Consider the following 25,977-nt stretch of genomic DNA (forward strand, 5'->3'; position numbering starts at 1 on the left):
TACCAAAATATAATATATATTTAAATGTTTTAATTTGTAAGAATGTAAATGAGTTAATTTCTTCCCATGAAGCTAAAGATCACAAATAAGTAGTATTGACTATTTTCTAGTGTAATTACTAGGTAAAAGTAAACACAATTGTTTATTTTACACTTAACATGATCAAATAAAAAACAAATCAGAGAATAAGTTGAATTTTTGCACAACATCACAGAAATACTTATAATATGTAAGTTAATTTTGCCTTTCAAGTGAAGTTAATACAATACAATTAGACAACGAGCAATTTATTGCAACGTTTATAATAAATTCATATATAATGTGCTAAGACGTAGAATATGATTCTTTATGTAAAAATGAATAAGTTAACCTAATTAGAAGGGTTCAACTAGAATGGTTGTTGGATGATACCTTAATTGTAAAAAAGTATTTAAGAATCTAGATGACATTTAATCATTTTCCGTCCTTTTGTGCGTCAGCTAGGTTATTTATGTTTTTTTTTTTTTACAATCACCATAATGTCTACATAGAAAGATGGAGTGGTAATTTAACAGGTTTCATTCAGATAGATAATAAATTATGATATTATATTAGGAAATGAGTTAATGTTTAAGTAATTTCCGAATAACTAGTTTGTAAAATAAGATCGTTCTAGTTATATAATGTAAAATTGATTTTATATATAAGTTGACGTGAATTATCTAATATCGTCTTTAATATTGAGATTATTGAGATGATATTTTTTGTTGATTTTATATGAAGTGACTATTCTCTCATTACTCTCTTGTAATGCATTCAATCCATTATAATTCCTTAGTATGTGATAACGAGAGTTAAATAACGTTGTTTGGAACTTTCCTAATATTTAAAGTATTGACTTTATTTGCTTTCAAATCCTTAAGGAGATAAGGCATTTCCTTCCCAAAAGATAGCCATTTGATTTTCTAGATCCACAAAATTGGTCATTTACAACTTTTACAAACAACTGCAAAATATGATTAGTGAGAAATAAGTTCCAATGTAGCCTTTCAAGTCAATGAAATGCCGAAATAAAGACTCATTTATTTTTCGGTGAAGATATGCTGAGATAACACTCATCTTGGTCAAAAAAAGTTCCCAAAAGGAGTTTATGGAGAGTCATAATTCTAAACACAGTATGATAGAAAAAACAGTTTTTCCTCCTTCATTCGCTTAGGTCGGTTCATCAAGCGTAGACTTTTCCACCGCTACATTTTTCTCCTGTCTCATTTTTCTTATCATGATTGTGAAGGTCTTTCTTTCTATAAAGATTACCAGAAAGATACAATATTAATAAATATGAGTCTAATTAAATAAGGGATTGACACTGCTTTTAATCCAAAATTTTAAAATAATGAATTTATGGATTTTGATTCTTATATGGTGTTCAATTTTTTTATTTTTATTCAATGTAAGATTTAGACTCAGACTTGAATTTCTAACGATGATATATTCCTAATCACTTTCAATTTCTTAAAAAAAAAAAAGAAGGTATAACCAGGGGTTTCCCCTATAGTGTATTGCTTGCTGTATGGAGACACATTGTGTAAATAGTCCACTTCCTAGACAAATATAAGAACTATAATACACCCTAAATAGTCAGACTTTCGTGTGTACATACAATATAGCTTTTTTATATATTAATATCGATGGAAATTTAAGTCACGGTCAAGTCTTTCGTGGATAGAGTTGAGCCCAATAAAAAATATAAAGATTTAAAAATTTATCATCTTAAGATTTTAGGTTAAAAGTGACATCAATCCTTGTGTTAGAATTGAATAAAATAGTACAATTAAAAAGTACTCGTCATCACAACCAATACTTACTATTTTAATTATTACATAAATTAGAATAATATATTTTGACTCATTTTTTTATTCACGTTAAACTCGTTACTCCAATCATTTTCAGATTATCACATTACACAACTAAAATAAAAAAAAAAAAGATAATTAAAGAATAATTAAAATAATAAATTAAAAAAAATTAAGTCAAAATATCATTATCCCATAAATTATTATTTCTGAAAGAATGTTTGACGAAATAATATATGTTAAATTATTACTTCGTCAATAATGCATCTTCTTACGCTAAACAACAAAGCTAAAAAGAAATGAATCAAATATTGACATTACCGTAAGTTACGCGCATATTTTGGCAGACAAATAATATCTCGTGCTTTTTTTTTCTTCTTAATAAGATTACTCTTGTGATCCTCCACTTCAGTGATTTTTTTAATTGTAAAATATTGAGGATATTTTTGACACGAATACTTATCACTACAGATTTAAGGTACATGCCAACAACACATACAAACAATTTACCTACTAATAGGTGTAAAATTAATGACACTTCCGTGCACGTAATTTGTTCTTGCACCATAATTTAATAGTTAATTACGTCATTACACCTTAATCTATGGGTTCTTTGATTAGTTCGTCGTTTATTGCAGTGGGTATCACATAAAGGAGGGTACGTGTAGCTACTGGTAGGTGAAGTGGCACAATACTAGATCCGATTTATATTTGTTGTTTTAGAACTATGTACAAACAAATTAATTAAACTCATTTAATAGATGTAAAATATTGTTCTGTTTAACTATTTACTACCTCATATAATAAGCTGTAATTATTAAATAGGCATAAATTAATACAAACAATCTGTTAATGAAAATCAGAATTATACACATTAACAATTAATAAAAAATTCAGTTCAAATTTAATATCATATGTAACATTATAGCCTTTAGCCGCCGGCTGTAACTGCCATATAATCAAATATTCTAAATCTTTTCACAATACATTTGCATTCTTTAAAAAAATTAAATTCATTTAATTTGTATTTTAAGGGCAATAAATACTTTTTTTCATTTAACACTTTTATTTATAGAGCATGGGAAAGTTTTAATAAACGATGCAGCATTATATTTAGTCATATATGTTGTCATCTTAGTTTTATTAGTATTGTTAAAATTTGTATATCATCCGTTTTCCTATTCTGCAATGCGTTACAGACAAAGCGACGAAATGAATAAGAAATTCAATGGTGACGAAGCATTGTGTGAAAGATTAAAGTCACCCATTCACAATTTATTTCAAACAATTTAATAAATTTTGTAAAATTTACTCAATAAATAAAAACTTAATAATGTTTTTTTTTTGTTTTTAACATATTAAATATATTTATTTAATACCTTTTATAAATTATGAAAAGGATATTGCAAGAGATGCAATATTATTTATTACTCCTGTTGATAGTTCGTAGATGTATTCATTATCAACTAATTAAATGACATTACATCGAAAAAAAAAAACTTATATATGATTGGCAATGAATAGAAGAAGAAGTTCGTAAATGTGATCATAGTTATTTCCAAAAAATAAATGATGATATATAGATCATGAGTATAAGCATGAAACTCAATGTTCATATAAAAATATGGAAAATAGTAATAAAACCAAAAATATTTTAATCAATGTATTACGAAATTTAAGTTTCCAAACTTCATACATATAAATAAAATGTTCGCAAGCTTCTGAAGGTATTATGAAGCTTCGTTGATAAAGATAATTATAATAGCTTTCATTCTTAAATTAATTATAGTAAAAGTCAAACCAATATTACTGTCTTCAGGCTAATAAGTTTTGTTTTTCACTGAGACAACTATACATCTTTTAAATATCAACAAAATGATATAAAAATTAAATTATATTTAAATATTTCAAAAAAGGGAAAAAAATGTTACTATTCCACAAAAAATAAATAATACTAATACTTTATCCAAAAAAAAACAACAGGAACAACTCTTAAATATCTGCAAATGGAATCCATATATATTTAAAGGGAGGATACGAAAGCATATAAATTCAATCCTCTTTAATATTTTTGTAAACAAAACTTGTAAGAATTTATAAATTATTTTAGTTTCATATTTTAAGCATATCTTTTCCGAAATACTAAAAAATTCTCCTCTAAGTGACTGGTCGTTTGAAAATCGTAGTTTTGGTTTAGAACTCTAACAGTACATAAGGAAAGATTCGAGCACAAAACGACAAACTGTCTTCTGTGCAATGGATAATTTATTAACAGTTCTATTATTTTGTCAATCTAACTACAAAGAAATCATATTAATGAGTTTCATTTTTACTTTACAAAAGACTAAACTGTTAATTAATAAAGGCTTGATGTGAGAATATTATAATAGTATCATGTCATAATTCTGAGTGGAAGAAGAATCCAATCCCATACATGTAGGTAGAGTAGATATTGAACGATAATCTTGAAAGGACGAAAGAATCCCTTGAATTTCTTTGATACAAATTGTGTAATATAAAAAGTAAAATTTTGTTAACAAATTTAAACATCAACAGAGGGCATTTTTATTAAAAATAGTTATGAGTATAATAGGGATTTATTCTCAATGTAAGTTTTTATGTGATCAATTAATTAAAAATATTTGTAATACGTCCTTGATTTTAATTATTATAATAGTCGGTAAAATTACTATGTATGCTAATAGTGTGGTTGAATAATTGTGAATTAAATATATTTTTTGTATCTTAAATTTAAGTAAAAGTTAAAATTAGTCTTTATCTAAAAATTTGATATAATTTAATCTTTTAATTATAGAATTGTGTGAATTTAATCATTTTAACAATGTATGTTAAAGTTGAAAGACTTAATTTTTTTATATTTTTTACTAAGATTGCAATCCAACTGTAATTACTTTAAAAAGACTAAATTTATAAAATTAAAAAATTAAATTGGACTAAAGTTTAATAATAACTAACTTTATTTTTACTAAAAACTAAAAAGAAAATTAAAAACAAATTTAACTCAATTATTTCTGTATCGTAACTTTTTTATATATATCCTATCGGTACATGCAATATTTTAATAATTGTCTTAAAAGTACAACGTTAATGTGTTCAATTCAAAGGAATGTTGCAAAGGACGAAAGGATAGCACTTCACGGGTACCCAATTCATGGATATTTCGTCTTATTCTAAATTTTGTCCTTTTTTTTTTCTTTTTGCAAGATTATATTTTTTATTAAGATTGCAATCCAACTGTAATTACTTTTTTAGATTTTTTGGTTGAAAATGGAGGGTTGTAATAATTATTTTTGTGTAGCGGCATCATCCAACCACGTGGACTTTTTAAAAGAATGAAGTAAATGATGATCTATTAAAAATTTATAATCCTTGCTTAAGTGGAGGGAAATGGAAAGGAAAAACTAGATTACAATGGATTTCTTCTTCAGTTAAAGCTGTTTTGCTTTATATAATGGAAGACGGTTAAAAAAAATAAAAACGTCATAATCAGGTTCTTTTTATAGCAATTTTATTATAAATTAAAGAAATCACAGATAAAAGTTACTTCACCATATGTCTTCAATTTGGTAATGCACCGAAATGGAATGTCAATTACTCTATTTCATCGTTTTCACTAAACCATCCCATTACCATGATCTTACGCGCAAATCCTCTTCATCCTTCAATTAATTAACACGTATTTATGGAGTTTACACAAACTTATAATCTAACAATTTAATTTGTATGAACGGTAGTTTCTTCGAAGAAGTGTGAATATTAATTTAATAGAAATGTAAGTAGTTTATACCTTGATTTAGCTCATATGATGATTTTGTTGTTAGATTACTATGTGTAGTATTAGGAATTCAAGTGTGAGTTTAAGTTTTATATTGGCTAGAAATGAGAAGGTAGAACATTGTTCTTAAAGATCCATAAACTCATTGCCTTAAGGTTTTAGACTGAGAGTGGTGTCAATGTCTTATGTGGTTGGTCTCAGCTCATTAGTGTTGTATATTCCAGTGAAACCCTCTCCTTTAAAAACTTAACATGTAGTCTTTGATTAGTCTGGATAAATATTTGTGTGTGATCTTGCATTAAATAAGATAAGACAAGTTTACAGTATATAAATACGTGTAAATCTCATCTTACAATGTAATTTTGTAAGATTGAAGATTATCGAATTACCCATTTATGTTTAGTTTCACGTTCGAAATATATATGTTCAACGTAAGGGAGTGTTGAAAATCTCATATCAACTAAACATAAAATGTAAATTTTATCTTCTAAATCAATTTTATAAGATTATATAGATTAAAATTAATTTCTTAAAACATTCGAGTGTTAAATAATTTAAGATTAAATTCAATACATAATTAATTTGAATTAATAAAAAAACGTCGGGTCAAGTAAGGATGGTATACCTTTCTCTCATCGTCATCATCACACATAGATATCATGGCCTATGTATCACTCAAACGTGCGATTGGTAATTGCAATAATAATGACACATCATATCTTGTATTTCAATGAAAAAATGTTTATTTGTATACTTCAGTCATGAACATTATTAGAAATAAGATACACAGTATATTTTGTTTTATTAAAAACAACGAATATTTAGTGCAGCATAAGTGATTGCATCTAATAATCAATCTCTTGGGAAGCCATAAGTAGTTGGGTTGGTGTATTAATGTTATGCATGATAATAGCATTGGAGGTGTTTAAGCAATGATTAGTGTTGAACAAATGAACAAATATACCAACAACTGTGGGGTCTGGCTATGCATCACCTTTAATTTGTTATAATTTAGGGCATTTTTGTGGCAATTTGTTTTTGTGGGGTGGGGCAAGGCACATACATAGCTATATCATAATGATTCCAAGAAAATGGAGAGTGCGAGTCCCTGAAGTGGCGGTGCAAAAAGTTGAATTTGTAGTTAACCGGAGAGGGAGACACGTGTGGGGTCCATGTATCGTGCTATTGCCACGCTTTTGTTTGTAGTTTGCGCACTCTCAACGAGATCAATCTTTTTGGGATCTAAGGGTCAAAAGTTGGGACCCGATCTTTCCTTTCACTTTGCCGTTTAATTCTACGTTATCCTTACTCTAGTATTATCCAATATTATAATCTTCATTTAAGTGCTCATACTATACGAAAACTACTTTGCGAACATATACACAACACAACAAATATATAATATTTTAATATATCTTAATTACATATTGATAAGTGCTTCGGGGGATTAAGAATATAATTGAGCAACTACTAACAAATTGGAATGCATATATGGAATATACTGATCTAATGGTAGAAAATCCATATGTTCATCACCAAATCAAGTCCTAATTATTGTCATTCATATTTATTCAAAATATTATTTTTCCTAATCAGTCTAATTTTATAGACATCATGAATTTTAATTTAAGTTTCTAATCATAGATCGATGCAGTGACATAATTATTTTATAAATCACGAATAAAATTTACAAATAATAATCCAGACAAAATAAATTGTAGTATTTTTTTTTTAATTTTCAATCAATATATATGGTCATTGTTTTAATCATAAGTTTAATGATAGAATCGTTGTCAATCACCATACATTTAAAGTATTGTCTGTCGTCTCAAAAGATGAAAGGAGGAAAAAATATTCCAATTGTTGTAGACTTTGATTTTTAAACAATGTGAAACTATTAGACTTGATAAAAACATGAATTCCCTAATCTGAAGAGAATGGTAATTCATTCCCAATGAAGGGCTTAAAGATATTTATTCAAAATATTATTTTTTTTAATCCGTTTAATTTCATGTATATGAGTTGAAGGGCTTAAAGATATTTATTCAAAATATTATTTTTTTTAATCCGTTTAATTTCATGTATATGAGTTTGAATTTAAATTTCCATGTTTATGTAGAGACATAATTTTTCTTATAAATCACAAATAAATTTTACAAAAAATAATTCAGATAAAACAAATTGTTAGTCAATTTTTGTTTTAAATATTCAATCAATAAATATGGTTATTGTTTCAATTTTCACATATAAGGTATTAAGACTTCAACTTCTAAGCGACTTCTAAAAAGTATTATAGTTCGATAAAAGTATTATAGTTCAATAAAGGTTCTGATCAATAATTTTAAATTGTTTTGTTTTTATAAATCATACCAAATTTATAATAAAAAATAAATAATTTGTGAAATTTAAATAAATTATATCTATTATAAAAAAGAATCTACAAAATTGGATTGAGATAAAATATTAAATCAGTTATACGGTTCCCCTTATATAAAAGTCAAATTAGCTGAGTACAAAAAAATTTCTCAAAAAAAATATGAAAAACTTATTTATCATTTGGTAAAATTATATATAACTTACTTATAGTTTCATAATTACTTAAAATAGAAAATTGAAAAAAAAACAATTAAATCAAGTTATTTAATAATCTAGTTAAAGAATTGGTGTTAATTATAGTTGTAAAACATATGTTAAAATTAATAAAAGAATGTGAGTTAGTCATTAGAACCACTTAAAAAAAAAGATAAGTCTAACTCGTTAAAGAAAACATGAGAAACTTATTTTTCATTAAATAGATGATAAAAGTATAACTTATTTATAATTTCATAATAATTAAAACAGAAAATTGAATAAAAATTAATTAAATCAAGTCGAGTAATTTAATAAGTCTAACTCTCAAAAATTATTTAGTCTCAAAAGTTATTTAGAGAACAATTTAATAACTTCTGGAATATGTAAGGAAATATAAAGTATAACATCATTACGATGTGGTGTGACTCTTAATTAGTTACAATAATATAATTTATTTTATTCACTGTGATATGTCAAGTTACCTACTAGTCTTTCTAACATACACACGTCATCACATTATTTCTAAAAAAAATTATGGTAACTAAATTGGTACCTTATTGATTGATTGCAAACATTCTAAAATGTCATCATAATATTAAAGATTCTACAGTTCATCTTAAAAAACATAATGTAAACTTACGGCATTTAAATAATTAATAATGACCAAAATTTAGAAAATACTGACTCATTAATATAATAACATTTATATTTTTGAGCAATTAATGTTATATGTGGATTAATATTCGCTCTTTCTTCTAATAACTCATGAATATTTATACTTTTTCGTGAAGGATATCAATAAGTAGGGTAGGAATAGTCTCTTTTCTAGCATAAACATTCATCTAAATTAATATTTATTTGGAAAAGAAAAATTATTCGATCAATAATTTTGTCATTTTATTTTTAGAAAAAAATCACGTAAAGTCATCTGACTTTATAGTTTATACATTTTGTTATATATATAATATGAATAAAATAAAACAACAAGTTTCTCTAGTATAAGATATCTCTTACATTTATCATATATCTTATATCTCTCATATATTTTATCATCCCTATAAATTCTCAACACTCATAATATTCTATATTGTAATTATATGATCTCTAATACTCCATATTAAATGTGACTTTATAAATTTCATAAGAATGTTTTCCAATTAAGTCTGCATCAAACTCTCAAGATCAAAATGTGGACTTAAGCGAATGTTCACTATACCTTAACCATGAGATAAATATTGGTTCTTCATTTGTTTTTATAGTTGTACGAGTATTCATTATGCATGTATTCACATATTCTTTTAATATTCACGGATACCCGTGAGTATTTACAAACAAAATAATTAACATATTTTGACCATAAATTCAAATCAAATACAATACATAACATTCATAAATTTTAAACAAAATTCAAATAATCTATTTAAATAATGTTCAATAACAATACATAAAGAAAAAATATATAAAACCAATTAATAAAAACTAATCTATTCAAAATTAATATATTAATATTTTAATTACATTTTTCTAATTTATTTTTACAGTATAACATGTAATTTAGACATGTTATATCCATGAGTTTTTACTTTATTTACTTCAAAATCAATATATCACTGATTGTTCATTATCTTGCCTAATTAAACTTAGACATGATTCAGTAGTATCTTTGGAAAAAACTCAAACTTTAATTTGATATATTATATGCGTCCAGCTGTTATATACTGAACGATATTGACGACTGGAATGTCCAAATATTCAACCTTTGAGGTTATTCAATTTTTTAAGGGAAAACTACAACGTAAGTTTCTTCTTAGAAACTTCTTTATGCTTGGATCGAAAACAATAATGTACAGACCTATTTTATATTCTTGTCTTGAAATAAAACTTTATCCCCTGTTAAATAAAGGGAATTATACCCTCTCCAACCAGAAGGAAAAACCTCTTGAGAGAACCTGTTGCAAACAAAGAAGAAATGAAACAATATATTCTAAATTATATTAATTTCTAATATTTCTTTTGAAGTAAAAAATATGCTAAAAATGTGTGGATTACTAATACTAACGAAAACAATACATTTGTGGTGGTTGTGAAACTGAGACTCTGAGGTAATCTACATATTTTTCCATGCTAACTGTTCTGCCAACAAGTACTATTACCAATTAGCTATGACCATTTAAAAGTGATATATGTCTTATTTTTCATCTCTTAAAGTACCATTTTATTTTATTTTTTCTCGTACCTCCAAAATTCCTATCACTCCAAGATTTTAAGTTTCTCATGTATTCAAATAATTTTTTTTTAATGTTTCTTATTTATTATTGGACCCTCTATTTGTAATCCCTTTTAAATATATAAACATTCATTATATTATCCCATCAACATTTTTCTTATTGGATTTGTATTATACCTATGGGTTCAATCGACATTTTTTCTATCTCAGGATAAACTTATCAAATGAAATAACATTTTTTCCATCTCTATATCTATATCTGTATTGCTCCTATCGATCCGATCAACATTTTTTCAATTTCTAAATCAGTATTGGACTTATCAAGCTAATTATCAATCAAGCTGACATTTTATCAATCATACCCTTCGACATTAGGTTTATTGAACTAATCAACATTAAATCTAACACTACACAAATTCTTTAATCTTATAATCTTAAAGTGTAAGACTAAAAATTCTTTAAACCAAATCTAATTATTAACAAACCCTTTAATCTTATAATTTCAAAGTGTAAAACTAAAAATTCTTTAAACCAAATCTAATTATTGACGCGATCAACATTAGATTTATTGACCCAATCAAACCTATCACCACTCTAAACAAAACAATTTATTTTTGGTTATTTCGTTGAGTTGCCTTATCCAGATATGTTGAAACCCTAGTTAAAGGATTAAGGTCACTTTTTGAGTGTATCACACAAACAGAAGTAGACATTAGAAACAACACTTAACTCAATTATATACTTGCCATGGACCAACAAAAAAGAAATGGGGTACACATTTCTTGGTCATCCCAGCCTGGCATTTAAGTACGATAGTGGAGTGCTGTGATATTTTGGATTATCAATTGCCTTGGAGTTTGGATTATCAATGATATTTTGTTCTGAAAAAATGGACTTTAATAGCTTGATAAAAAGAAATAAGAAGGAACAAAAAATAAAGAAAAACATATATATTCGTAAGAGTATATATATCAGAGAATTTATTACTAACATCTTTTGATGTGTTAAAATAAGTTTTTTCCTACACATTTTATATATAACACATATTTTAGTGCCAAGTGAAATGTATTCAAGATTTATTAGATCATGTCTCTATCTTTACAAAAAAAGTGAAATTTATCAAATAATTACAATAAAGGAAGTGTATATATATATATATATATATATATATATATATATATATATATCTAACATTTATGTATGACTTTAATTCCTGTTAGTTACTTTATATAGGAAAGCCAATTTTTATAATTATAAAATATTTTTATATTATAGTAATAATGTAAATTTTATAAATTACGAGTTTTAAAAATAATTTTTTGTTCAAAGGTTTTTTTTTTAAGAAACTTATGAAACTCCCATAATATGTTTGCGAATTGTATTTTGAAGAAAAAAAGGGAAGGGAGGATAACTTTTTGTTCTAAAGGACATTTATTGAATTTGATAATTTTTAAAATAAATATTAGAATGATAGATTAATATAAACTTAGTGTCTTAAAAACTTTAAATACATAAATTAAATACATAAATTTTAGTGTAATCTAAAAATTGAAAATTTTTTTTTCTTTCCCCCTTAAAAGACTAAACTCCACTCTCAAAAACATTGAGTGTTGGGTTTTGGATTAGAAGAATGGGAGTAGGATTGCTAAAGAAGCTGGCTAAATAAATTTCAAATTGAATGATAGAAAAACAGTTAAAAATAAAAATATTATTTTTTGTATCGAGTATTCATTTCGTTGATTATAAAATATGTTTTATCAAATAAGAAATCTTTGTAAAAGATTTGAACAGTGGACTTTTTTCCTAAACTACATTTTTCCCCCTAAAATATTATAAACATAATAGATTAGCATAAATTTAATTTAGTGTTATTCTTGAAAATTTAAATATTGCATCTTCCTTTCCTTTTTCATTTCTCCCGATATTTAAATTCCAAATGTATCCTACAATAATGTATTGCAGTATTGTCTTTTAAGTCAGCCCACTCAGTGTAAAATCTTTTTTCAATTACTTCCTGCACCCTATCAACTTTTTCTTAGATCTTATCACTTTTGAAATTTATTTTTTGGAATACGATTTTTTTTTTTCTAGAAATTAATCACTTCCTTCTTTTATTATAAAAAGAATTGGAAAGTGTTTTTACGGGTGAGGGATGAAATTTGATGGAGTGCAAGAAGTTTTAGCCAATCTTTTTCCCTATTGTGGAGCTAGGCCGAACTTAGTAAACCCAAAACTAAACTTACAGCCGGATTTGGATCTCTGAACCATAAAGAAAGCGTTTTCTTCCTGCATTTCCAAAATTTCTTCCCTTTAAAACCTTTTTAAATCCCAAAAATATCATTAGATTATTTAAGTAGAGTAACGGATATTACACCCCAAAATTATTTTCAGATATCAATTTTCAAAAGTAAAAATATATTGCAGAAAATCGATTTTCAATATATATATATATTTTTTATCTAAAAGTAAAAAATTTTAACCGGATGTCAATTTTCAAAAGAATCTTTGATCAGAAATAGACATCCGAAAACAACTTTGTAGTATGATCTATGTGGGTTTTGTTCAAATAGTCAGAGAGTATTTTTAAAATTTTTAGAGGTGCAAAAGAAATTTTTGGAGGTGTAGGAAGAAAGAAAAAAAAAGAATATATTTTTATGTTTAGTTGGGCACACCCATGTTTTTCTTTTTGTAACTCCAAACGTTTCCATTTTTCCCCATTTTACCCTCTTTATAATAAAAAGCCGGATAACATAATCCAGAAAATCTAATCGTATAAAATTATTTGGAAAATGTGATGTGAACCAAAGCAAAAAATTAAGTTAATTTTCTTGAGGGGTGTAGTTGTCAAATTTCGAAATAAGTTTCCAAATCTAATGAACACTCACAAAAAATAAATTTCACATCCGACGTTTAATAACATTTAACTGGATTTCGAAATCCATTGAAAAAAAATTACCCATAATCAGGTTTTAAAATCTGGTAAATAAAATAATTTCAAAATTCGATGAACATATAAATTTATTATGAAGCCATCGACTATCTTTAGGCCCCTCTCGTAGGCCAGTGAAAACTTCCCCCACTGATTCCTTAGCGATATGGTAGGAAAATTCTGTGTTGGGAGTGGCTTCGCATAACTAGGCATGACCCACTCGGTGTTTCCCTCTTCCTTTAGTGTGTGGAAATAAAGCATCAAACCAATAAAAGCAATAGCAGAAGTGAAAAGGACAAGTGAAGGGAATTTGAACTCTTTGGTGACATTGATCATGGTGGTGCATAACATATCAACAACGAAGCGGCAAAATTTTTTTAAGCATTCAATTATGAAATTCGATTTTTGTGAGTGTATACCAGATTTGAAAATTCGACACAAAGATTTTAAGACCTTACAACTAAATCTCTCAAAACAATTAACCCGCATCTCCCGGGTGTTTTGATGTAGTAACTTTTCCTAAATTATGTTATCCAGTTTGTTATTGTTAAGAGGGTAACATAGAAAAAAGAAAAAATTTGGAGGTGCATAAAGAAAAACGTGGGCTGCAGGAGAAGCACCCTGCTCAGTTTTAGAAGTCTGGGCGTGGATAATTTGTCGGGCCCTATTTGGACTTTGAAGGGAAAAAAGGGGCACGCATTTCCATAAATTTCTTTCTGCATCTGAGTAAATTCTTAATTAATTTAGAATTTAAATTTTGTACCCCTAGAACATACATAAGATAAGTAATTTTGAAATGCACAATTTTAAATATAAAAATTATATTTCAGATCAAACAAACTTAAATACAAATCTATTTTTGATTTGATTTGTAATTAAAAATAAGAAAATTATATTTAGACATGTGCATTTCAAAATTAAAGAAACTTATGAAAGTGAACGTTAAAACTATGGAAAGGAAATGTCAGAAGAAACTATACACTATAAGTCTATAACATAGCCTAATTGAATCTGGTCCCAAACGGAAAATAAAAGAAACACGGTGGGACAAACATATAGTGGGCAAGTAATAGCCCACAAAATGATGACAATTAGCAACATTCCACACGGATGTTCAAAATTATGAATTACTTATTGCAAATAAAAATTTTATTAATATATTTAAGCAATTTTTTTTAATTCGTTACTAATGGTAGTTAATTTATTATCCTGATAATAATTAAGAGTCCAACTACATTAATTGTTTTTTTAGTTTATGAAAAGAGATTATTTTATATATATTATGTATTTATATAATTTTTATAGTGACTAGGATGTATTTTCTTATTTGGTGATTTAAATTTTGCTGGACGTCGTTTGGTATCTCTGTAAGTTCATATTTATTGCAAAAAGTAATGACATGATATATTTATTTTATTTTATTTTTATCTTGAATTATACTTTTTGTTACAATGTAAAAGTTTATACTAAACTATTTATTTTTATGACTCACTATCTCAATCACGATCTAGAATTTTAAATTTATATTATAGGATTTCTTTCTTAAATTTACGGTAGCTACTCTAAGGATGGCCATTTTTTTATTAAATAGACCTATTTTTTATTTATTTTTTAAATTACGTAAGTAAACTTTCCCAAATTTCATTTACAGAATACAGAAATAAAGATATGAAAGATTTTTTATGTGTAATAAAAAATATGGATTTATTAGGGAAACAATTCTTTAGACGATTAAGGTCCCAGTTTTCGTATTACTTAATTAAAAATATGGGTTTATTTGTATAAAAAGAGTAAAATTATGGAATCGATTTCGATCATATGTGGGTTAGATTTCCAAGAGTAGTCCCAAATATTGGGCCGAAAACGTAGCTTAGCCAGAGACGTATTTGAATGGGCCTTCAGTTGAGCAACCCCAAATCACTATTCCAACCGCAGACACGGTGCATGCATATATCTAATTTTCATAAGGTAAGCGAAACATTAGGATTTAGGAAAAGAAGAGGAAAGACTATAATGGTGAGCCGCGTGTGGCGTGATGGAAGGTGCGCCAAACGAAAAAAATAAGAAACACAATGGGACAAAACATAGTGGGTTCACATTCCTAATAACCCACACAACAACCAGCAACCAGACAGTGGGAGCATCCAAACCACACACATGATGTGTGATGCAAATAAATGGTTATGGGCTGGAATACCCAACATTGGAGTCAAACTAAAATACTCGTGAGAAAACGAAGTTTAGTACTAACTACCGTGAAGGATCCAAGCACTAGCACAAAAATGTTGTCCTTGGTCCCCATGTCATGAATAGTTGAATCGGTGGTTATTTGTTTGCTCACCGGCTACAGAGATAGAGAGAGAAAAAAAGAAGGAGTCTTCTTCGATGGTTCTTTTTTGCGTGCTTCCACACCGTTGCTGTTAGTGTCAATTGCTTGTCATAAAAACCATCACTTCTTTGTCGCATTATCATCAACTGCTTAAATAATGAGTTTCAAACAATTGCATTTACATTCCAACATTAATTATTAACGTTTGAATCCAGTTAACCAGTGGTGTCAAAAACTTTTTACAGTACATTTTATTACAACTTTCATAAATTAAAGTATTGGTATTTCTGATCAATCATTTTATATTATCTTTATTATCTTAAGTTATAGTGTAATTTAAATTTAATTTAAAATGAGATTTATGTCTACCTATATTATAAACTAATTTTTAAAATAACGGGAGCTATAATAAATCCATAATTCAACAAATTATGTTAACTTCTGGTATTTCCATTTTAGAGCCACAATTATAAGAATTCATAGTTATTTGGCGCCAACCTACGTTGGCTAAGTTGCTACTGTCATTCTTGGAAGAACTTATGGGAGAGAGGAAGAGAAAATGGGATACAGAATGCCAACTGTATTATTTGGAACATTAAGAAAAGTTGAGATAAAAGAAATCATTTTTATGGTTTTTTTTTTTTTTTGTTTTATACTAGGACTCTTAAGCGCACGGGGTTTCTAAAAACAATAGAATATATATTTTGGTATGATAGTATAGTTTTGATTTAGTATTTAACAAGCATATTTTCTCTAGGCGGGTCGAATATTCTTCCTCGAATCCACATCCCATAATCACAGAGACGGGACGTGGGCCAACCATATTTTGACACATCAGCACAGCACGTGATCTTTCCACGACACCATGTAATCCGTTGTGCATCCTACGTGGCATGACCAAGCTTCGAGAAAATTTGGGAACTCTCCGAAAATCTTGACCGTTAAAACTTGGTTGCTCCCTCCCTCCATCTTCGTTTGTGGCTCTTACGAAAGGAGACACAATTCGTTATTCTTCCGCGTTGCATACACTCTTAGAAACAACGCACTGGTGTCGGAGTTGATCCATGGCGACGCATCCGCATACTCCGACCTCATCGAACGCCTTCTCCTTCCTGTCGAAGGGCTGGCGCGAGGTTCGAGACTCGGCGGACGCTGATATTCAACTCATGCGTGACCGAGCGAACTCGTTCAAAGACCTAGCCACGTCGTTCGACCGCGAGCTCGAGAACTTCTTCAATTCCGCCACGCCGCCGTTCTCGGTTCCGGCCATGCGCTCTCCGCCGCCGAGGGAGATCGAGTTCGTCAAGAGTCTGCGCCCGAAGCTGTCGGAGATTCGACGCGCTTATTCCTCACCCGATTTCAGCAAGAGGGTTCTGGAGAAATGGCGCCCGAGGACGCGGATTCGAATCGACCTTTCCGCGATAAAGAAGGCTATTGTGTCAGCGGAGGAAGATGGGATTCTGGATTTCGAGAAGAGGGGAAGGAGGTTGAGTTTCTGGGAGGAGTGGAAAAGCGAAGGCGAGGGTGAATCGAAGGACTGGGAACCGATTCGTGCATTGAAGATCAGGCTCAAGGAGTTTGAGAAGCGCGGTTCTTCTTTCGAGGCTTTCAAGAACAGTGAATTCGTGGAGAAAGTGAAGTCTGGGTTGGTCTGTGCTTCTTTCTCTTTTAGTAATTTACTCGGTTTCTTGTTAATTGTAGGGTTCTGTGTGTTTTGGGTAGGGTCTCTGGTTGTGGCTAACTTTAAGTCATTGTTTCATTGGCGGAAGAACTTGCTTGGCTGTACCACTGCATTTGTTAATGAAAATCATCTATGCAGATGGATTATTGATGTTACAGTTAGAACTTGGAGGAAGATTATTTGTTTTTACCTGTTAAAAACCGTTTTTTGTTATGACAGTTTAAAAATTACTTTCTGAACTGATAACTGATGTGTTTGGTTCCTGTTACTAGTACTACTGGATGTTTTAATAACTTTAATGATACATTTAAGGAAATTAAGAAGGAGTTTGAAATGATTATTGTAAGAGCCATATTTCGGGCACGAGTGCAACAGTATTGAGGTCAAGCCATTTGTTGGTTGAGATGTGTGTTGACAGGTTTATTTGTTTAGTTTTAGAGAGTCATGTGCTCGGCTCATGTATGTGGTTTCTACCTAAATGTTCTTTATGAGGATTCGGGAGATTTTGTTTTTTTAACTGCTGTTGTGATTGCTGGCTTGTATTTTTTGGGCAATTGAGCAAATTTTGTGAAGAGCTTTTGTTATGAGAGCTTACATGTTCATGTCTTGACTTTCTTGCAGAAATCAATGTGCAAGGAACCTGAGGAGTCAAAGGTTTGTTCGTTGTATGTTTTGGTTCTTTTGTTCACATAAATATGTCTGGGCAAATATTTTGTAATTTTTTGTAAATTAACAAGAAGAAATTGTATGTGACTGGTCATTTGAAGGTTCTAATCTAACTTTCAATGGATCACTATGCATATATATTGTTGAATACGATCAAACACCGGTCCATGGATCCTTAGGTTGCGCCTCTGGGCATTAAGTTCCACTATTTTGATTTTATTTAGCTGGATATCAAAAAATATTTCTTTCAGTTAGTTGGCATAGACATTTTTTTCTATTCCATTTCAAACTAACATTAATGTTTAATTTAGAAATTAGGGCAATCTGTTAGGAGAAGATTGGATATATGATACTAAAGAAATATGGGCTAAGTCACTTAAGCATCACACTGACATCTATGCTATGGATGTGTTCAACACGTGTCATTAACATTCCTGAGTTCTGATTCTTGTCTGCTCTGAACTTGTGGCCTTGATTTGAATCATAAACTATGGTTAACATTTTCATACATCTTTCATAGGAAGTGCCACCATTGGATGTACCCGAACTTCTTGCCTACTTTGTAAAACAGTCTGGGCCATTTTTGGACCATCTTGGAGTGAAAAGAGGTACATAGTTATGCACAATTACTTGGGATTTCCACTTTATACATCTTACTGGAAGTTTATGTTCTGCTTTTTCCTAATCAGTAAACTTTGGTAGAAACATTTTCACTTTCAATGGAAAGTGACTTTTTTGTTTCTACTTTCTTGTGTTTATAAATCACCTAGTTGGTTTCTCCTTCTTTCCTGAAATCTTAAACAATGAATGGTTAGTATAAGCATTCTTTTTCATGTATCTGGTAAAGTAGGTAAATGAAAGAAACCGATGTAATGTTTTCCTGCCACAATAATTCCCCATGTCCTTTTTCTACTCTTCTTTTTGGAATTTGCATTGCTATGCTATACTGCTGCATTATTCTTGTTGTGATTGGTAAGTGGGAAGGGGTCGACTTCTGATGTATTTGTTAGCTGCCTCATCCCTTAGTTATTTAACAGTGTGTGTGATTAACTCGTCACATATTTCATGCAACTATGTGGGGATCATGCAGATAATTAGTTAGTTAGTAGATGAATATTATTGTTCAAAAGATGAAAAATTGTTTCCCAAACCATCAAATAATTTCTTGTTGAAAATGATTGTAATCAATATGATTGTCAAGTGCTTAGTTGTCAACTTTATCATGCACTGAAAATAATAAAATTCAAGATACAACAAATTTGTGATCACGATTTAAGATATGTTCATTTGTCATTATATTTTACACTAATTTTTAATATAATGTAATGAGTAGAAAGATTCATTAGTGAGATTTTTATTAGCATGATTTACATGAGGTATACTTCTAATCCAATTTCAGATTTTCAAAATACTCATTCTAGTTATTCACTTTTGATTTATCACAAAAACACATCAATTGATAGGAAATATGGTGAGTATTGAATAAAGTCGGATGTTATTCATTTGATCCATTAAGTCTTTTGTTGGACTAATTGGTTAGTTAATTGGAAGGGATTGGTTATACATGTTTCGTCCGCACCTCGGTCCGAGGGCGATGTAAAAGTGCCTCATTCTTAGGCTCCACATCGTTGATGCAAGTTTGAGCCGGGGGCTGTGGTTAATACCTCGGCCCTAGGGTGAGGTTAAGCGCCTCATTCTTAGGCTTCACACTTCCATTGCTGATGCAATTTTGAGCATCGGGCTTTGGTCCATACCTCGGCTCTAGGGCAATGTTTTTAAACAATCATCGTCATTTATGTAACAGTTATGGGCCTACCTCATAAGGGAGGCAAATCGCCCCAGCTATTGGTTAGGGGCCGAGGCATTATACTATTTGACTAGGTCACCGTGCTTGGCAGTAGTAGTCGCTAGGAAGTCGAGTAGGGAGCAACATATCGCATACCTGATTTACCCACTAGCACTGCTTCCTATATTAATGCCACAAGGAACAGAGGCAATTACTGTAGTGGCTTGATCATGGTTGGGTTACTGTCTAACTGGCGTGAGAAAAGGTGAAGTTTGCTCTATATAAATAAGGGATATTTCCATGAGGAGAGGCAGATTTTGACTGATAATAGAGATCAAATAGCAAAAAGAGACTGAAAAAGAGTGTTACAATAAGTGTTTCTCACTTAAGCATCCATTTCAGCTTTAGCAGGAACAATGTTAAAGAGATGATTTATTACATTAAATAGGGAAATAGGATATGATTTGATTACATCAAATTGGAAAATCTCTTAACAAATATTTCTCAGTTTAAATTATTGATTTTGTTGCTTATTATTGTAATTTCTGTCTCTTCTTCATGATAAATGAGAATACTCATGTGTACACAACACATAATTACAAAATCCTTTCAATATAAGTATCTGAGTGGTACCATCTGTGAATTGTTTTGTCATCAATATGATGTTAGGCTATGACTTTTGACCTAAACGTATTGAACTTGACTTTGTCTCTGACGTTCTCTCTTGGATAAGCAATAGCCGCTGAAGCATTTTATGCTTTCCAGCGGCAACCACGCTCTCCAAGCAATTTTTAAATCCCAAGCAGCTGTCACGCCATCTAAGCATTTTTGCACTCCAGAAGCCATTGTGCCCTCCAAGCAATTTTGCTCTCCACCAGCTGCCAATCATATTTGTGCTCCTACAATCGCTACACTCTGAGAATTTTTTTCTCTTTGGTAGTTGCCGTGTCTTTTGAGCAGTTTGCTCTCCTGCAACCACCGTGCCCTTTGACCATTTTTTCTTTTTGGCAGTCAGAACGCTCTTTAAGCAATATTTGCTCTCCAGTAACCGCTGCGCCCTTTGAAATTTTGTTGGCTCTCCAGTACACATCCTTTGACCGTGATTGGAGCTGCCCTTTTTACGAAATCATTACCCTTCGTGACTCATGGCCAACTGCTTTAATGTGCACCAGCTCCTTTGCATGTCATCTTCACACACTTGCACCAAATCGATGTGTGAAGCTTTGTGACAAGCTCGAACAATCAACTAGCTAACATGTTCACCAAGTCTATCAAGTCGACACATTTGTAACAATCTTGACTAATATGATACATATGCGGGGAGTGTTAAAGATATGACTTGATTACATTAAATGAGGAAATATGATATGATTTTATTACATCCAATAGGTAATTATTTTTCAAATATTTCTCTATTAATTATTGATTTTATCTCTTGACAGTTTACCACTTCCTTATAAATAGCAAGACACGTGTGTACACAAAACGCAATCCCAAACAACCCTTTTAATAATTCATATGGGAAATAAGGTTTGGGGAGGGACTCCTTATGTGAATTTGATAGTTTGTGTACATGAAAGGAGAGATCCTTCCTGAATGGTTGGAGAGAATTCTATTCTTCCTTTCTGTTCTGTTCCTTTAATTCTTTCTCTCTTGTTTCCATCCTATTTTCTGAGTTTCTATGAGAATAAATTTGTGTAATATTAATTTCTTATTTGTCTCTGCCAAAATTCCTTATAATGTACAGTGTTATATAATTTTCAAATGAAATATTAACCATTTGATCTGAAACCTATTATTGTTTAAATTCTCCATCATTTGTCACTTAAGATCTACATAGTTATATTTCAACAGCTGGATTGAGAATATAATTATATAGGAAATGAATAGGTTATGAATGTCCTTTAATCAGATAATGTTTTCTGTTCTGAGCTACTTATAGTAAACTGAAATTAGCGCAGCATACTCATGTGAAACTGTTTAGTGCTTGGTCACTGATCAGTGACTATAGTAATTAAATTTTTTCAAATTTGGTGCAAGATCAATGTTTTTAAGTAGACTGGATAATATCTTTGTTTTCTTTGAAGTTAGTTATCTAGTTCATGGTTTTATGTTTCACTTTATCTGCTATTCAATTTTGATGATTTGTTCAAGTGGTTTCATTGCAGACGTATGTGACAAGATAGTCGAAAGTTTGTATAGCAAACGCAGAAACCATTTTCTACTGCAATCCCTATCTGGGGAAGAGTCTTCTATTGTTGGGAATGGAAACATAAATGATGAATTGGATTTACGAATAGCAAGCGTCCTTCAAAGCACGGGACACCGTCACGAAGGTGGATTCTGGACAGACCATGCTAAGCATGATCCGTCTGAAAGTGAAAGACATGTCGCAATAGTCACAACTGCTAGTCTTCCTTGGATGACAGGAACAGCTGTAAACCCCCTATTTCGAGCTGCATATTTATCACAATCTGCCAAGCAAAAGGTCACTCTGTTGGTTCCATGGCTTTGTAAATCAGATCAAGAGCTTGTTTACCCCGGAAGTCTTACTTTTACTTCACCAGAAGAACAGGAAGTTTATATACGTAGCTGGCTTGAAGAAAGGATTGGTTTTAAGGCAGACTTCAAAATTTCTTTTTATCCTGGGAAGGTAAGTTTTCAATAGAATTATTCCTTTATGTTTCATATCACTTATGTCAAGTTTTACATTTCTTCATTCTCATGTTTAGTTTTCAAAAGAAAGACGGAGTATAATACCTGCTGGAGATACTTCTCAATTTATACCATCTAGGGATGCTGACATTGCTATCCTGGAAGAGCCGGAACATTTAAATTGGTATCATCATGGCAAACGTTGGACTGACAAATTCAACCATGTTGTTGGTATTGTTCACACAAATTACTTGGAATATATCAAGAGGGAGAAAAATGGAGCACTCCAGGCATTCTTTGTGAAACACATAAACAACTGGGTTACTAGAGCATACTGCCACAAGGTATGTAATTTATCATCCTAGTATTTTTCTTGGGCATTCTTTCTAAAAGTAGAAACTCCTTTATTTTGGAAAAGTTACTTTAAAGCTTTTTATAAAATTGTGTTTGACCTGACTTTTTCTTTAAGGAGAAGAAAAATTAAAAAAAGTCTAGGCCGCCACTACCTAACTCAGGAGATTACTAGATGGTTTTGGTGTTTTTGTTGATAAAAGGATTTCTAACCATAAAAGAATTAAACAAGAGAAAATGTGCTAAATTTTTTGTTTTATATACTCAGGTTCTTCGTCTCTCAGCTGCTACTCAGGATTTACCCAAGTCTGTAATTTGCAATGTTCATGGTGTGAATCCGAAGTTCTTGGAAATTGGAGAAAAAATTGCTACAGAGAGGGAGCTTGGGCAGAAATCCTTTACAAAAGGCGCGTATTTCTTGGGAAAGATGGTGTGGGCAAAGGGATATAAGGAGTTGATAGATTTATTAGCAAAACATAAGGCTGACCTTGATGGCTTCAAGTTGGATGTGTTTGGAAATGGAGAGGATGCTAATGAAGTTCAGAGTGCAGCTAGGAAGTTAGATTTGAATCTCAGCTTTCAAAAAGGAAGAGATCATGCAGACGATTCTCTTCACGGGTAGGAACAGTCTGAAAACTGAGCTCCGAAATTTATAGTGAAATATATTCACAACAGTAGTCCAGAATTTGTTGTGAAATACCCTAAATGAAATGGTGAAAATAAATTTTGAAGTTACACATCTATTACAACGTGAAACTGTGCTATGTTTTACTCCCCTACCTTTTTAAGGTGAATTGAATCAATTGATTGTGTTCAGAAAATGCAATTTTTTATGCATGCATACTGCACATTCACCTACACATGATTCTTTCTTATGCTTTACATACCCTGACAATCTGAAACTTGTTTTTTATAAAATTTGTTCCTGTTTTGACACAATTTATTTATCCTTCTTGTAGGTACAAAGTTTTTATAAATCCTAGCATTAGCGATGTGCTATGCACTGCTACAGCTGAGGCACTTGCCATGGGAAAATTTGTAGTTTGTGCTGATCATCCGTCAAACGAGTTCTTCAGGTCATTTCCCAACTGTTTGACGTACAGGACGTCCGAAGACTTTGTGGCAAAAGTAAAAGAAGCATTAGAAAACGAGCCTTATCCTCTAACACCTGAGCAAAGATATCAACTTTCTTGGGAGGCCGCTACTCAAAGATTTATGGAATATTCTGAGCTTGACAGCATCCTGAATAAGGAAAATAATGGTGAAAAGTCAAGCCTAGATAAAGGAAAGCTCGTTCCCAAGTCAGTTTCAATGCCTAATCTGACGGAACTAGTAGATGGAGGCTTAGCATTTGCTCACTATTGTCTCACTGGGAATGAATTCCTGAGATTATGCACAGGAGCAATACCTGGGACACGTGACTACGATAAACAGCACTGTAAAGACCTTCATCTTTTGCCGCCACAGGTAGAAAATCCCATCTATGGCTGGTGAATGGATTGACTAGTTTGAACAGGTGACGAAGGGAAACTTGTCATACCAGATCATGACAAGCAGTGCTGTGAAAACTATCATCTCATGCTTGTAGGTAGGAAAACTTATGGATGGATGGTGATAGTTTAGTGGTTTGAATTTTAGTTTCTGCTCTGAATTACAGTGGTTTGTCTTTGGTTCTAGCATTCTAGGTTTTCAATTCTTAATTTTTGTAGTTCTTTTTGTTTTTTTGTAAGTGATGTAGTTTAATATTTTACTAAAACACTTGTAGAAAGCTAATGTAAAGTTGCATGACAAAAAGTAGAACGTTCTCCCACGTAACTAGTGGAGAATAAGCTGTAATAAATTTGCATCGGTTTACGTGGAATAAATTGTTCAGTTGTGGTAATTTGAAGGACTTCCTTAGGGCATTCACTCTCCACATGGAAATATCAGGCATTTTGGTTGGTGGGAAAGAGAGAAATTAAAGAATAAAGGGCATTGCTGCAGTGATCTTAATCAGGAAAGAAATTAGTTCAAAGAGGGGAAGAAAGTGTTGTCACTGATTTATGTAAGGATGAATAAATTTCAAAACCAATTGCTTGCTGCACCCTATCAATTTCTACATACAGCCAATATTTTTGGAATTCTATTTTTATCCTTGATTGTTTTATGTGAAAGTTGTGAGACTGTTGAGGTAGAACATATATAACTCTCCCGGAAAATGGATTCCGATAATGTTGAAAATGTGTTCCGGGACATGGTTACAAAATAGGTGTGGATTCCGAAATGAGAGATCAGAACGCATAAATATGCTTTCCGGAAAGGTCATTCTAAGGGTCTTTCTTCTTTCACCTCCAAATTTCTTTTACACCTTCAAAATTTTTTTAAATTCTCAAAAAATTATTTGACCATTTAAGAAACCTACGAACACCACACCCTCAAAATTATTTACTGATGTCGATTTTTGAAAGTCAAAATATATAACTTTCGAAAGTTAAAATATATCACCGGAAGTCGAATTTTGGAAATCAAAATGTATCACCGAAAGTCGACTTCCGGAAGTCAAAATGTTCACCGGAAGTCGACTTCCGAAAGTCAAAATGTTCATCGAAAATCAACTTCCAGAAATTAAAATGTATCATCGGAAGTCAAAAGTTATCACCGGAAGTCGACTTCCGAAAGTCCAAAAATTAATTATATTTTTTATGTTTTTAATTCTTTGTGAAATTTATGTTTTCTAACTTTTAATTGTTTTTTAGTTTATTATATATTATTTTATTTATTTTTTATGTTTTCATATTTTTAATATATATTTTAAAAATAAAAATTATATTAATATCTATATATATAATTTTATTTTTATTTAATATACTGTAAAATAAATATAAATATAAAAATAAGTAAAATTAAAATAATATTAAACTTTAAATAAAAAAACAAAACAAATAAAAATTTATTCTGCTTCATTTAATTTTATTTAATATTTAAATTGATTTTAAAATAATAAAACTGTAAATTAAAAAAAACAAAAAGAAAATATATATCTATATATATTTTCGTTTTTTTTTTAAATTTAAAATTTCATTATTTACATATATATATATATATATATATATATATGTTATTTTAAATATGATTTTTAATTCTTTTTTATTTTTATTAAATTTTTAAGAAATTA

At 30.1% G+C, this 25,977-nt stretch overlaps 1 protein-coding gene across 1 annotated transcript; it reads left to right on the forward strand.

The window, feature by feature from the left end:
- Positions 1–16,652: 16,652 nt before the first annotated feature.
- Positions 16,653–24,705, forward strand: LOC114173157 (digalactosyldiacylglycerol synthase 1, chloroplastic). Its single transcript, XM_028057407.1, has 7 exons — positions 16,653–17,333; positions 17,987–18,019; positions 18,552–18,639; positions 21,986–22,470; positions 22,550–22,816; positions 23,092–23,441; positions 23,783–24,705. Exons 1-7 carry the CDS (start codon positions 16,749–16,751, stop codon positions 24,315–24,317), a joined length of 2,343 nt encoding a protein of 780 aa, XP_027913208.1. The 5' UTR covers positions 16,653–16,748; the 3' UTR covers positions 24,318–24,705.
- The last annotated feature ends 1,272 nt before the right edge of the window (positions 24,706–25,977 follow it).

This window comes from Vigna unguiculata, chromosome 1, assembly GCF_004118075.2.
Source record: "Vigna unguiculata cultivar IT97K-499-35 chromosome 1, ASM411807v1, whole genome shotgun sequence".
Lineage (NCBI taxonomy): Eukaryota > Viridiplantae > Streptophyta > Magnoliopsida > Fabales > Fabaceae > Vigna > Vigna unguiculata.